Source organism: Bemisia tabaci, chromosome 2 (assembly GCF_918797505.1).
Source record: "Bemisia tabaci chromosome 2, PGI_BMITA_v3".
Taxonomy (NCBI): Eukaryota; Metazoa; Arthropoda; class Insecta; order Hemiptera; family Aleyrodidae; genus Bemisia; species Bemisia tabaci.
In genome coordinates this window covers 74,271,901-74,284,735 of record NC_092794.1, presented here as the reverse complement: position 1 = coordinate 74,284,735, position 12,835 = coordinate 74,271,901, and the positions used below count along the sequence as shown (strand labels likewise).

General features: G+C 38.2%; 1 protein-coding gene across 10 annotated transcripts in view; it reads right to left on the bottom strand.

Moving 5' to 3' along the window:
• The window catches only part of shi (dynamin-1 shibire), a 116,191-nt gene that overhangs the window by 50,718 nt on the left and 52,638 nt on the right, over positions 1-12,835 (bottom strand). For 9 of the 10 annotated variants that reach the window (XM_072296235.1, XM_072296238.1, XM_019055307.2 and 6 more), the window contains one exon: positions 374-542. In XM_072296235.1, the coding sequence (XP_072152336.1) occupies positions 374-542 (169 nt within the window). Of the gene's footprint in view, positions 1-373; positions 543-7,477; positions 7,496-12,835 lie in introns of all 10 variants that reach the window. The other variant, XM_072296236.1, reaches the window with a different exon arrangement.

Sequence of the window (12,835 nt, the reverse complement as noted above, 5' to 3'; positions counted from 1 at the left end):
CAAGTTGTTACAGAAAAAAAAAAAAGGTTTAATCTTCTCTCAAATGACACTCTGAGTAGATAATGAACTAAAGGATCTATGCATTCCGTCTCAAAGTGTTTTCAGAGGACTTCTGATAAAGATGTAAAAATGGTTGAATGTTTCACTTTTTTTGTTGGAGTCTTCTCTACAAAAATTTAAAAATGTACAAGATTTCTTAGTTCGGCCAAATCTTAAATGAACGATTCAATTAATTTGGGAATAAATAAGATTTCAGTAAACTGAACAAGGAGGTACCCAAAAAATGGTGCGATTGTTGAGGCAACTAGGGTTTCAAAAACTTACACACTAGAGACATTGATTGAGGCAACAAGACTAAAAATAAATGACAAACCTCTTCATCTTTGAACCAGGAGATATTTTCAGAGGTGAGAACAAACCAATAGTCTCTTGAGCCTCCCTTCATTATACCTAGGTTGTGGATGCACATCCAGCCTTTACGGATCACCTGATTACCAAGCTTGCGACCAGCTTTGTTGGAATTCTCAGATGTTTGCTGTGCACTGGACAATCAAACAATACATAGAAAAATTCATGATATACAGTACATCCCTTCAATATTTCAACCAACACCGAATAAAAATGAAAACAACTTGGAGCAAACTATCCACTGTTTCTATGCAATCAACGTACTCTCTCTTCCAATAATTTAGTTCTGGATTATGCTTCAAAGGAAGGGGGGGGGGGGGTTGTGGGGAATGGATTTCCAGAAATTCTTCGTAAATAAATCTTAAAATATTGATATTTTAAGATTAAGATACAGGGTTGTCCAAAAGTCACCTACCACCCCTGTAACTTTTTTCCTAATTGAGATAGAAGTTAGAAACTTTGGGAATGTTCCTCGGTTTAAGGTAGTAACTTTTTGGTCCCCCTAAAATTTTGGGGGGGCGGCCCCCCTTAAGAGGAGCGGGGGCTAACTTTTCTTTTCCAAATGGCAACCCCCCTTTTGTGATACCTCATTCGAAAGATAATGAAAAAAGACATTTGCTGGCGCAAACCGCAGGTCAAAATGTTGATTTTTGACAAAATGGCGGCCGGTCAAAGTTCAAAATGGCGGAAATTTGGCATCTCCGTTTTCTATCGGCGGATTGGTCTGAAACTCAGAATTCTAAAAACGATTCTGGCATTAGTTTTCCGGAAATGTCAGTCCTTTTCAAAATGGCGGCGGTTAAAATGGCGGCTTAGAGCGGGAAGTGGATATTTAGGCTGCTTATCGTCGGATTTGTATGAGACTTGGTATCCGGGGGTATTTCGGCACGAGAAGAACGAATCTTTCATTGGATTTTTGAAATTTTTAAAAACTTTAAAATGGCGGCAAAAAAATGACGGAAAATCCATATCAAGGCTGGTTACCGATAGATTTGCACGAAAGTCAATACTCTGGTTGTTTTTGGCTCGAAAAAAATTAATCTTTCATTAGATTTTTGAAACACTGAATATCGTCAAAATGGTGGCGGAAAAAAAAAAAACGGAAAATCCGCATCCACCATCGCCATTTGCATTTTTGCCGCCATTTTAAAGTATTTAAAAATTCCAAAAATCCAATGAAAGATTCGTTCTTCTCGTGCCGAAATACCCCCCGATACCAAGTCTCATACACATCCGACGATAAGCAGCCTAAATATCCACTTCCTGCTCTAAGCCGCCATTTTAACCGCCGCCATTTTGAAAAGGACTGACATTTCCGGAAAACTAATGCCAGAATCGTTTTTCTCGTTCCGAAAAACCCAAGAGTTCCGAGTTTCAGACCAATCCGCCGATAAATAACGGAGATGCCAAATTTCCGCCATTTTGTCAAAAATCAACATTTTGACCTGCGGTTTGCGCCAAAAAATTTCTTTTTTTATTATCTTCCGAATGAGGTATCACAAAAGGGGGGGTTGCAATTTGAAGAAAAAAAGTTAGCCCCCGCCCCTCTTAAGGGGGGCCGCCTCCCAAAATTTTGGGGGGACCAAAAAGTTGCTACCTTAAACCGAGGAACATTCCCAGAGTTTCAAACTTCTATCTCAATTAGGAAAAAAGTTACGGGGGTGGTAGGTGACTTTTGGATAACCCTGTATATCTTTCTTGAATGGAATATGAATCCACGAAATTAATTACTGTAGGAATATGAATCAAGCTACTGGACAGAAAGCGGGAAATTTTTACTTGACTTTACATATTCAGCCACATGATTCCCTTGATAATTTCCGTTCTCTTCTAATACTGGGCTTGTCTATAAAGGAGCTGTTAAAATTAATAAAAGAATACAGCTAAAGATTTTTTGTCTTCAAAAGTATATAGATTACTGAAAGAGATTGAGGCTTTTCTGCAAAACATGAACAGTGGAGCTTACTGTACATCTCAACTAACTAGATGGCAAAGAGAGGCTGGGGCCAAGGGCCGAGGCACGTTTCCTAAAATGAGAATACAGAGACGAACAACCCCCCCCCCCCCCCTTTACCTCTCCTATCTTCTGGGTAAAGATGAAAAATAAATAAGTAAAAAAAAAAAACCTGAATCTAAGAAATTCGTGAGTTACGTCCAAAAATGAATACCTCCAATTGAGGAGCTTTCCGGAAAGAGGGTTCATAGAGAAGAGAATTTGAGAAAAATTCATTTGAAGTTTCCAAAATAACTTCCTGGCCACTTACCGTAACTCACATTGGAAATTGGAGTCCAAGCTCCGATGTAAGATAACTCCAGAGGCCAGGACATATGTATGGAAATTTCAAATGAGTTTTTATCAAAGGCTATTGATCCCTATGATCGCTATGGGCCTTTTTTCTGGAGAGCTCCTCAATAGTTCTTTTTGAAAGTAAAAAAAGGTTTTTTTTTTTTTTTTTTTAATTGTTCGTGAATTTTTTCCACTCAATCAACAACGTTTACAAAAATAATTCCAATTTTTTCATTCATTTTCTTTGATGAAAAAGATGAAACACACCCGAAGATTTTAAGACTTTTAAATGGAATACTATTTATAGATCTTAGTCACTGATATGATTCTAAATGAGAACAAATAAATGGTAAAAATGCAAGACGATAAAAATAGAAGAGATAGAAGACAAACAATAGGGGATAAGCAGAAGTGGATTTTTAACACTGAAAAAAAAATAAAGGTTTCATATCAATGATTGATATAGAGCATCTTCTACTGTGTCACTTTCAATCTGTTAGCATTGACCTCTAATGTCAATGAATACAAACTATTTACAGAAGTTTACATTCTTCCTGGCCACTGTCTTCTCCCGTTTCCACACAATGTATGCCTGAGCATTTCTCATCCTTATACTTGTCCTGATTATCTACTTGAATCATGATCTGATGAGTATGCCTTCAATAATAGCGTGGCCTTAAAAATTGGAGAATAACCTTTGAGCTATTACCTTACCATGCATGTTTTAATGGGAACACGATTTTTGATACTTTAATTTTATTCTACCTTGAGGATAAGAGACCAGACTAAGAACAGAAGGATGCGGGCAAGGAAAAGTGCATCTATTGAAGTTTGGCAGACTTATTAAGTGAGGTAAAAAATAAAACCCTGTAATGTGCCAGGAATATACTAGAGGAAGTTTTCTTCAGATCAGATTTCAACACTGAAAATGCTAAAAGCATACCAAATCAAGCAAGACTTTCTCGACTGAGATTAGATGATGAAGTGGTGCATTCACAAACACGCCACAGACAAACCATGACAAACTGTTCATGAAAAATTCAACTGGGTAATGTAATTTCAGATTCAAACTGCAGCGAATAAACTGAGCAAAAATGTTACTGAGAAGAAAAAGAAAAATTATTCTGTAAGTCTTCAATCACTACTATCCCACAAGATTTTCAAGTTCAATGAGCTGTAATTCTGCAGTTATTTTTTCTGATGTAAGTATGTACCAAAAAAAGAGTAAAACAGTAGGAAATAATGCTAAAACTAACAATATAACTGCAGGACGTTTCGACTAATGACTAATAACATGAGTTAAATTGTAAAATTCTCACACTGAGGTATTGACCCGTTCAATTTCCTGATGACAACGAAAACTAGTCCTAAGAAGTACCTATTGTGTTAAAAACTGCGCGTATAAAGAAGTGTCCAAGTCAGGTGATTTCCTTCACTTACATTATCATTCAATATTCATTTCTTCCATCTTTTTTTGTTTTACTACTGTAACTGAGAAGATGACTACGCAAAAATCCATGAGCACAAAACGTTTTTACAAAAATAATTAATCAAATTATCAACAAGAGCCTCAACATCTAAATTCCTAGCTTGTTCAGCACCTTTTCTTTCCTTTTTCCTTGCTTCCCCAGATATTCATTTTTTTGGAGGAAGGTATCTAATATTCTGTACCTTTTCCGTACTTCTTCCTTATCTTGCTGGGATTTTATACCCTGCAAAGAACAGTATTTTTTTCCCACACACAGGATTAGATGATTGTTTCAACATTCAAAACAGAGATAGTTCATTTTTTATTGTTAGTACTCTGGATGATCTTCAACATACAGCGACAAAAACATAATGCAAGCTTTAGTATTCATTCAAGATGAACGAGACAAGCTTTAATTTTAAGTGGAGAAAAAGAGCTTCTGTGAAAATTGCACTCAGAAGGTGGAAAGTAGGAATGATGGTCGCGGGGGAAAGAAGTGCTGTACCTATGGCCCAACGCATTCCTTTTCATATTTCATTGTTCTTCATCTCACACCTCACTTTATGGGGACTGCGAGGGGTTGGGGCGCAGCGAGTTGTTCTGTTTGCCAATGTATCTTGTCGGTGCGGGCGGGGGGTGCGGAGATATGCGTGTCCAAATGTACTCTTCCTCTTCACAGTTTGTTAATCTGGCAATTGCTAGTTGCTACAGGAACTGTGAGGGGGGGGGGGGGGGCTTCGGGGGTTGGGTGCGGTCGGGCCTTATGTTCCCGCCATCGGCTTCGGCCGCAACGGAGGGTGAGCGAAGCGGTCCAGTCCCATGCCCATGTGCCACTCCGCAACTAGGGACTTGCCATCCCAGACATTGTGGGGCGGTACATGGAGGACCAATTTTTTGGCCAGATGGTGGTTTTATGAGACTTCCTCCAAGACCTTAAAATAGCGCAACCATTATAACTTGAGGGCCTAGCAAGCCCTCTTTTTTCACGTCACGCGCGCTGGTGACAACTATCCCCCAAGACCCTCGGGTCACATGATTATCACAGAATGTGCTCAATAGGTTCCCTAACGAGCACCCCTCCCGGTGGGGAGATCAGTGCTGGAGATCACTCTGGGCGGTAGGTGTAATTCCTCCCGCCACCATACGGTTTACGCGCCCCTGGATGTATGGATGTATATATGATGGGAAGCCTCCCGGAGTATCTCTTTGTAAGTCCTCCCAACCCCTAACCCTTGGCTTAGGTCTTATCATCATAGACCCCAACATGCCCGCTTTTTTCGGGGTTCTATCATAACACAGAACCACTAATTCCTGGGAAGGAGGAGCGGACGGCAACTTAAGGTCTTAAAAAAAAAAGGAATGATACAGAAGTGAACCAGAACCAACCAAAACATGAGGAACTGAGCAGCAAATTTTTTGTAAATTCTTGTGTTTGATGCGTTTGTGTGTGATGTATAGTGGAATCCTCCCACTTTGCCCAAAAATTTCCTGACTTGTCCAGTGTGCCGCAAATTCCTTGACTTTCCCTGATGTTCCCGGTTTTCCAGATAGCCGGCAACCTTGTATGCCATTGAAAGATCTATTTGTGACTGGCTTAGATGTCTTGGGCTTTACCGAGCTTTTAGAATAAAAAAAAAAAAAAAAAAATGGCGGACGTTACATGCAGAACATTCGAAAGAGCAGAAAATGAGCTTCCATTTGCCTGCGCAATTATGAAATTCACTCAAATCCCAAAAGTTAACATATTTACTCAGTTTTGAATCCAATTTTGTGCATTACATCGTTTTGACTTGAACCTCTCCTATGACAAGGTTGGTAGAAGGTGGTGACAATCCTTTCTGACCCGCTGCCACCTTCTCCCACCTAGGTGCCACCATTCTTTTTACCGTAAGAGTCATCATGAGACCCAGTGGCCATATTCTTGCTGTAAAGGTACTCTGCCCAAAGCTATTTTGCACAGTTGATCACAAACGGAGAATCCATCTATTTCCTGAACTTCCTTACTAATCCTTCATAATCTGAACTTTTTTCGTACAGTAAACACCCTGTTTCATGTTGGAATTGCAGTGAAAAATGTAGAAAGCAAGCAATAGAAATTAGAAGCAAAGAGCAAAGAAATAGCGATAGAATTGATGCAATATTAAATGGGAGCTGGAAAAAACGAAAGATAAAAAATACATGAACCGACGAAATGTTTCAAATACTTCATAGGCGTACGCTCAAAAGTGCAGCAGTGATAAGGTAAATATCAACAAACGAATGCAAGACATCTCATGATTAGCCATTTTTGATCCCATGATGCCAAAACAGAGACTTGAAGAGCAGAATAAGAAGCTTACTCAAATGTGCAGGGATTTCTTATTTTATGGGTGGCAATAAGGGTCCAACTTCATGATACCTTAAAGGATTTCTAAAGGCTGAAAATGGGTGTCATTACCACAATTCAGGAATTGACTGAGGATGCAGTAAGTACATTGAAGAATGATGGAATATAGAGATGCTAGTAACATTGAAAAACTCTTGCGATAATGAGACTGGAGTATTACGGTGTGAATCTCTTGGTAAGAGCCTTGGTGCAATAAATTTAGAGAGTATATTTTCAAAAACAATTTTGAATGCGTCATGGATATGTTACTAATATTTATCACTCTTATAAAAAAAGTCTGCATAGAATTAAAAATATGACTAATCCAAAGTTAAATGCCATGAGAAAAGTTTTTTCTCTGCCCTTGCTTTTTCATGATTCTTTCACTTCCCATTTGCTTGGTTATAGTTTTTCTTCCACAATTTGCCTTAAAAGCATTTCAGAAATTTTTTTGATATTAATGGTCATTTCCACTTACTTTAACTTAAGCATCTTTTGGCTTGGAATTTTTGGCAGAGAATAAAATAAAAAATAATCAGTTTTCTTGCCATTGTCCAACTCAAACTTTTCGAGTACATGCTTCACACAAGTAATAAGACTTAGGAAACAAGAACTGAAACTTAAGGGTACACAATCAAATTTTACAAAGTAATAGGGGTAAATTCTGGTATTTAAAACAGAATACCTCTCTGCTAGGATGCCTTTTTATTACCTCTTGTCTAATAACTTACTTGAATTAAGCAAGAGAATATTTAGATATACTTTAAAAAAAGCAGACAACAAGTACAATGGTATTTGAGAGAAACCAAGGCCACATAAAAAAAGGAAGCAAATGAACGTGACAGAACACAAAGAGAAGGATCAAATTGGAGAAAGGATAAGTGATGACCGAACCAAACTGATAAAACGATAGGGGAAAAAAAGTTAAGATGAATGAAGTGTGCCTTACCTTGAAGCCATCTGCCAACTAAAAGATAGGGAAATATGCATAGTTTCAATTATCAATAAAATTAAGGGTAGATTTATAAATTTCATTATTTAAAAACACAATACAAATTCAGCCAGAGAATTCCATTGAACACAAAATGACTTAAATTTTCACACAATTTTTGCCTGGTTTAAATACAGGGTGTTCGAAAAGTCCCCTCCCCCCCCCTCTAACTTTTGACCTAATTGAGGTAGAGATTTGAAACTTGGAGGGTGTTCCTAGATCAAAGGGAGCTACTTTTTGACCCCCCCCAAAATTTTGGGGGGGCCCCATTTTGGGGGGGTTACGGACCCTAACTTTTAATTTTCAAATAGGAAGACCCCTTTTGTGATACCTCGTTCGAAAGAGCATAAAAAAAGAAAATTTGTCGCGCAAACCGGAAGTCATTATCTCAAACCGTTTCAAAATGGCGGCCGGTCAAAGTTCCAAATGGCCAAAAATTGGCACCTCTGCTATTTGCACATGGATTTGCTTGAAACTGTGTATCTGGGGGTATTTTGGCACGAAAAAAACGAACTTAACGTTGGATTTTCAAAAAAACCCTAATTTTTCAAAATGGCGACCGGTTTAGGCTCAAAAAGGCCGAAAATTTGACAAACTCGATTTTTTTGCCAATGGATTCACCTGAAATTCGGTATCTGGGGGTATTTTGACCCGAGAATAACGAATTCAACGTTAGATTTTTAGACAAACCCTCATTTTTCAAAATGGCCGCCGATTAAAGTTCAAAATGGTCAACAATTGGCAACCTCGACTTTTTGCCAATAGATTCGCCTGAAACTCGGTGAAATAACGTTGAATTCGTTTGTCTCCCACCCAGATACCCTCAAACACCGAGTTTGAGGCGAATCTATCGGCAAAAAGTCGAGGTTGCCAATTGTTGACCATTTTGAACTTTAATCGGCGGCCATTTTGAAAAATGAGGGTTTGTTTAAAAATCTAACGTTGAATTCGTTATTCTCGGGTCAAAATACCCGCAGATACCGAATTTCAGGTGAATCCATTGGCAAAAAAATCGAGTTTGTCAAATTTTCGGCCTTTTTGAGCCTAAACCGGTCGCCATTTTGAAAAATTAGGGTTTTTTTGAAAATCCAACGTTAAGTTCGTTTTTTTCGTGCCAAAATACCCCCAGATACACAGTTTCAAGCAAATCCATGTGCAAATAGCAGAGGTGCCAATTTTCGGCCATTTGGAACTTTGACCGGCCGCCATTTTGAAACGGTTTGAGATAATGACTTCCGGTTTGCGCGAAAAATTTTCTTTTTTTATGCTCTTTCGAACGAGGTATCACAAAAGGGGTCTTCCTATTTGAAAATTAAAAGTTAGGGTCCGTAACCCCCCCCCAAAATGGGGCCCCCCCAAAATTTTGGGGGGGTCAAAAAGTAGCTCCCTTTGATCTAGGAACACCCTCCAAGTTTCAAATCTCTACTTCAATTAGGTCAAAAGTTAGAGGGGGGGGGGAGGGGACTTTTCGAACACCTGGGTATGTAGTTTTGGTTTCAGCACACAATAGTTTTTTAATCTATCTTTTCTGAGTCTTCAACATGCATGAAATATGGGATAGACTGTATGTTTATGTTATTTGTTTGGTAATGAGTGTTCTAAGAATGAAAATTTGTGGCTTGAATGAATTTAGAAAACTCAGATGAATAACTTTTAAAAAAAAATTGAAAGGAAACTATTTAATTGGCTCCATAATAGGTTTTTTTTTATTTTTTTAAAAAAAAGGTGTTTTTTTTTAAAGGTTTTTTTTTTTAAAAAAATAAACTATATTCTACAGAAGTGTGAATACACATTAGAGGTAGTACAGCACATACATTTTTAAGGTTAGAATTGTCCAAGATCCAATCGTTTTTAGTTTCAACTTATGAATAGTTGGACAGTTACTAGAGTATTGTACAAGCGGGATCGTTATTCCTGCGAAAAATAGTTTTCCGTAAACTGCCATACTCTTTAGTGCACCGCTGTTGTGGCCACGGAATGATAGCTCTTGCACCAACTCTGCATTCAAGACTTATCAGCGATTGGAAGTCCCATGTTTATTTTCTTGCTCTTTTCCTCTTTCCCCTACTTTCATCGTTGTTGCCTCCACGGTCGGGCCAGTCGGTGATAGCTGTATGCCTTCGAGGCTTCCCTCCGCTTCCATATCTTTTTCCCATTCTTCACCACACCGCAATCGGTGGCGAGGCGTGATTAATCGATTATCGATATTTCTCCATTCGAAGCCATGGTAAAGAATCGATTATAAAGGTGTAAACACCCTGTCTGTCGATCCTTTTCTATAGGTTTATATGGGAGATCAATCGATATATCACAAAGCACGCCACGCCACTGACCGTAATAGTGTTGAGAGGTGTGAGCCACAACGTGGACAGATTGAATGAGAAATGGATCCCTTGAAAACAAAAGTTAGGTTCATGCTTGAGCGCCTGCAGTAGGTCATCATCTACAGCCAAGGTCAAGCTATCAAATATTAATATAGCATATAACTAGATTTTTTGTAGCTGTAACTCAAATTTTCGTTCCTATTTTTTTTTTAAATAAATATTACAATGAAGGATAGGTCCCATTAAAGTCTGATTTGAAGTAACTTTAGCTGCTGAATTCGAAAATGACCTTGATTTTAAATATTATGCACCGTTTTCCCCAAAAAATTGAATCAAAATTAAATTTCCTCACGAAAAACTCCATTTTTTTGAGAAAACTAATTTTGTGGGAAGATAATGGGTCAACGCAAAAAACTAAGGTCAATTTTGAACTCAGCAATACAAATTACATAGAAGCTAGTCAACTATCTAGTCTACCATAAAGTCTGCCGTGTTCAGTTTTTTTCATTTTTGAAGACCTGTGTTTTTTCAATGATCAGTGACTTTTAAGTGCTTACTAATCCTAAGATATGTAACTTACTGAGCTAATATGGGCGCTTCTTAATGCTATAGTGTCTAAACTACAAGAATACTACATGGTAGAACGGTCAAATCTTTCCACTACCCCCCTCCCCCCAAGGGTGGGACTTACTTGTTTAGATCAAATCAAATGTTGCACGGTCTTAAATGGTTCCATGTGCTAAAAAAACGCAGTAAAACCAAAAGGATTTGGAAAAAAAAAAATTTAACGCAGCCTGCATAGCACCTAAAGATCGTTATTTTTCCGATATTTTTGGCAATTTAGCCGTCTTTTTTTGATAGTTTAGTTAGTGACAAAGATTTGACACTAAATGGCCTAACATGGAGATGGATTAATGGAGATGTTGCATTTGTGAGGAATTTGCGATTTGACTGTTGATTCTCATGTAAAAGTTCGTGAAAAACACGATGGTCCCACTGATTTTCTCTGGAATCAACTCCCAAGCTCAAAAAATGCTCTCAAAGTTGAGGCTGTAATGATCCTGAGAGTCCACGTCTACATCAAGACAAACTCTCCATGCAAAGATAGGGAGCAAATACATTAGCAGGGTCGCCGCGTTTTCAGTTTTAGAGTCCCCAAATAAAAAGGCAGCCCTGCCAATGTATTTTCTCCCTATCTTTGCATGGAGAGTTTGTGCTTACTTAGAGGTGGACTCTCAGGATAGCGTGGAATATCCCCTTCATTACGTCCTCAACTCTGAGAGCTTTTTTGAGCTTGGGAGTTGATTTCAGGGAAAACCAGTGGCACTATCGTGTTTTCCGCAAACTTTTACGTAAGAATCAATAGTCAAATCGCAAATTTCTCACACATGCAACAACTCCATTAATAATTAATCCTTACGTGGAATACCGATACCTATTCAGTCATCCTTGAAAAAATTAATAGATATGTTACTGAAAATTTCCAACATCGCAATCTGAGGTATATGATTCCGTAGTATCACCATCGATACCTTTTCTTGACCAGATCATCCTAAAGTACTTTTTTTAACTTGTATTGATAAACATAACTGCAAGTCAATATGTGTTTTTACATTAACTATTTACACAACTAAAAATTTGAATGGGTGGGTCGTCAAACTCTAGCTTAATTAAAATCGATAAATAGGGACTATTTACAATGATTATGTTAACTATTGTCCCTGCTTTGCAGCATCCAGAAAGCACCATTGGGGCAAGAGATGGAGAAGGCCACCAAAATTTGTTCTTAACGATACTGTGGTCTCCTTTTTTATTCAAACTTTTGGTGAAATTCTCAAGCAGATAATTATCATTTAAATGTTTTTTGATGAGGATTTTTGAAAACAAGCAATGAAAGAGAAATTGTATTATTCTTCTTAAATTACCGAAAACTTGAGAGAAAAATTAGAATGGTGAAATTAGACCTCCTAAGTAGAAACAATAGTAGCACATGCCTTTATGCTCATAATTTCAATGTGACTAACTTCATACCCTAGTATACTATGCTGGACTTTTAATGAAAAACCTGAAAAATTTGGCTAGGGTCTTCTACTACATGAGTTCGTTACTTATTTTGATCAAAACTAACACTGAGCTTCCTGCCGAAGCCTGAAATTCACTCCTGCTTGACTGACAAAACTTGTTAACAATGGAGATGTTGCATGTGTGAGGAATTTGCGATTAGACTGTCGATTCTTATGTAAAAGTTCGCGAGAAACACGATGGTGCCACCAAAATTTACCTCGATTTGATAACGACATATTTGCTTCTTTGCCGCTGGACAGTTTGTGCTATTTCGATCTCAAAAACTGCTGGACCCATTTACCTCGGATGTGTTTTAAATGAAAGCTCTTAGGCTCTAGATGTGCCAGCACCCCTTGGTTTTTCCATCTGCGCGACCGATGTTGCAAAATTTACCTCGATTTGATCACGACATATTTGCGTCTTTGCCGCGGACTTCTTTGCCCCTAAAGGTAGGCGCACATAAAACATCATATTCAGGGAAGTCCTTTAATTACTTGTAGTAGCAAAATTTGGCTCGCGGAGCGAGTGACTGGAGGTTCAGGGGGCAAAGCCCTGCGCTAGCGGCGCAAGCGAGCGTAGCGAGTTGAGGCAGCAAGTTTTGTATTTATTTGGATTGTTTTTAATTGCCAAATCTTCATTATTTTTTTAAATAGTCAGTTAATCATGTCAGAAATTTAAGTCAAATAAGCTATAGGATACCAACCCCTATGAAGTTCCTTCCTTTAGGGTGCTTCAAATGCTAATCAAGGTCATCTTAGCTCTTTCGGCAAGAGATATGCCACCCTCCTCTCAACTTTCTCTGTGTTACTTGGTTTTACAACATCTCGATTTTAATGTTGAATATTTGGCGTCTGGCCCACTGTCCACCCTGAAAATAATAATTTTTTTTTGCTTTCTCATTATTTCCTCCTGGTTCCAAACAATGGGC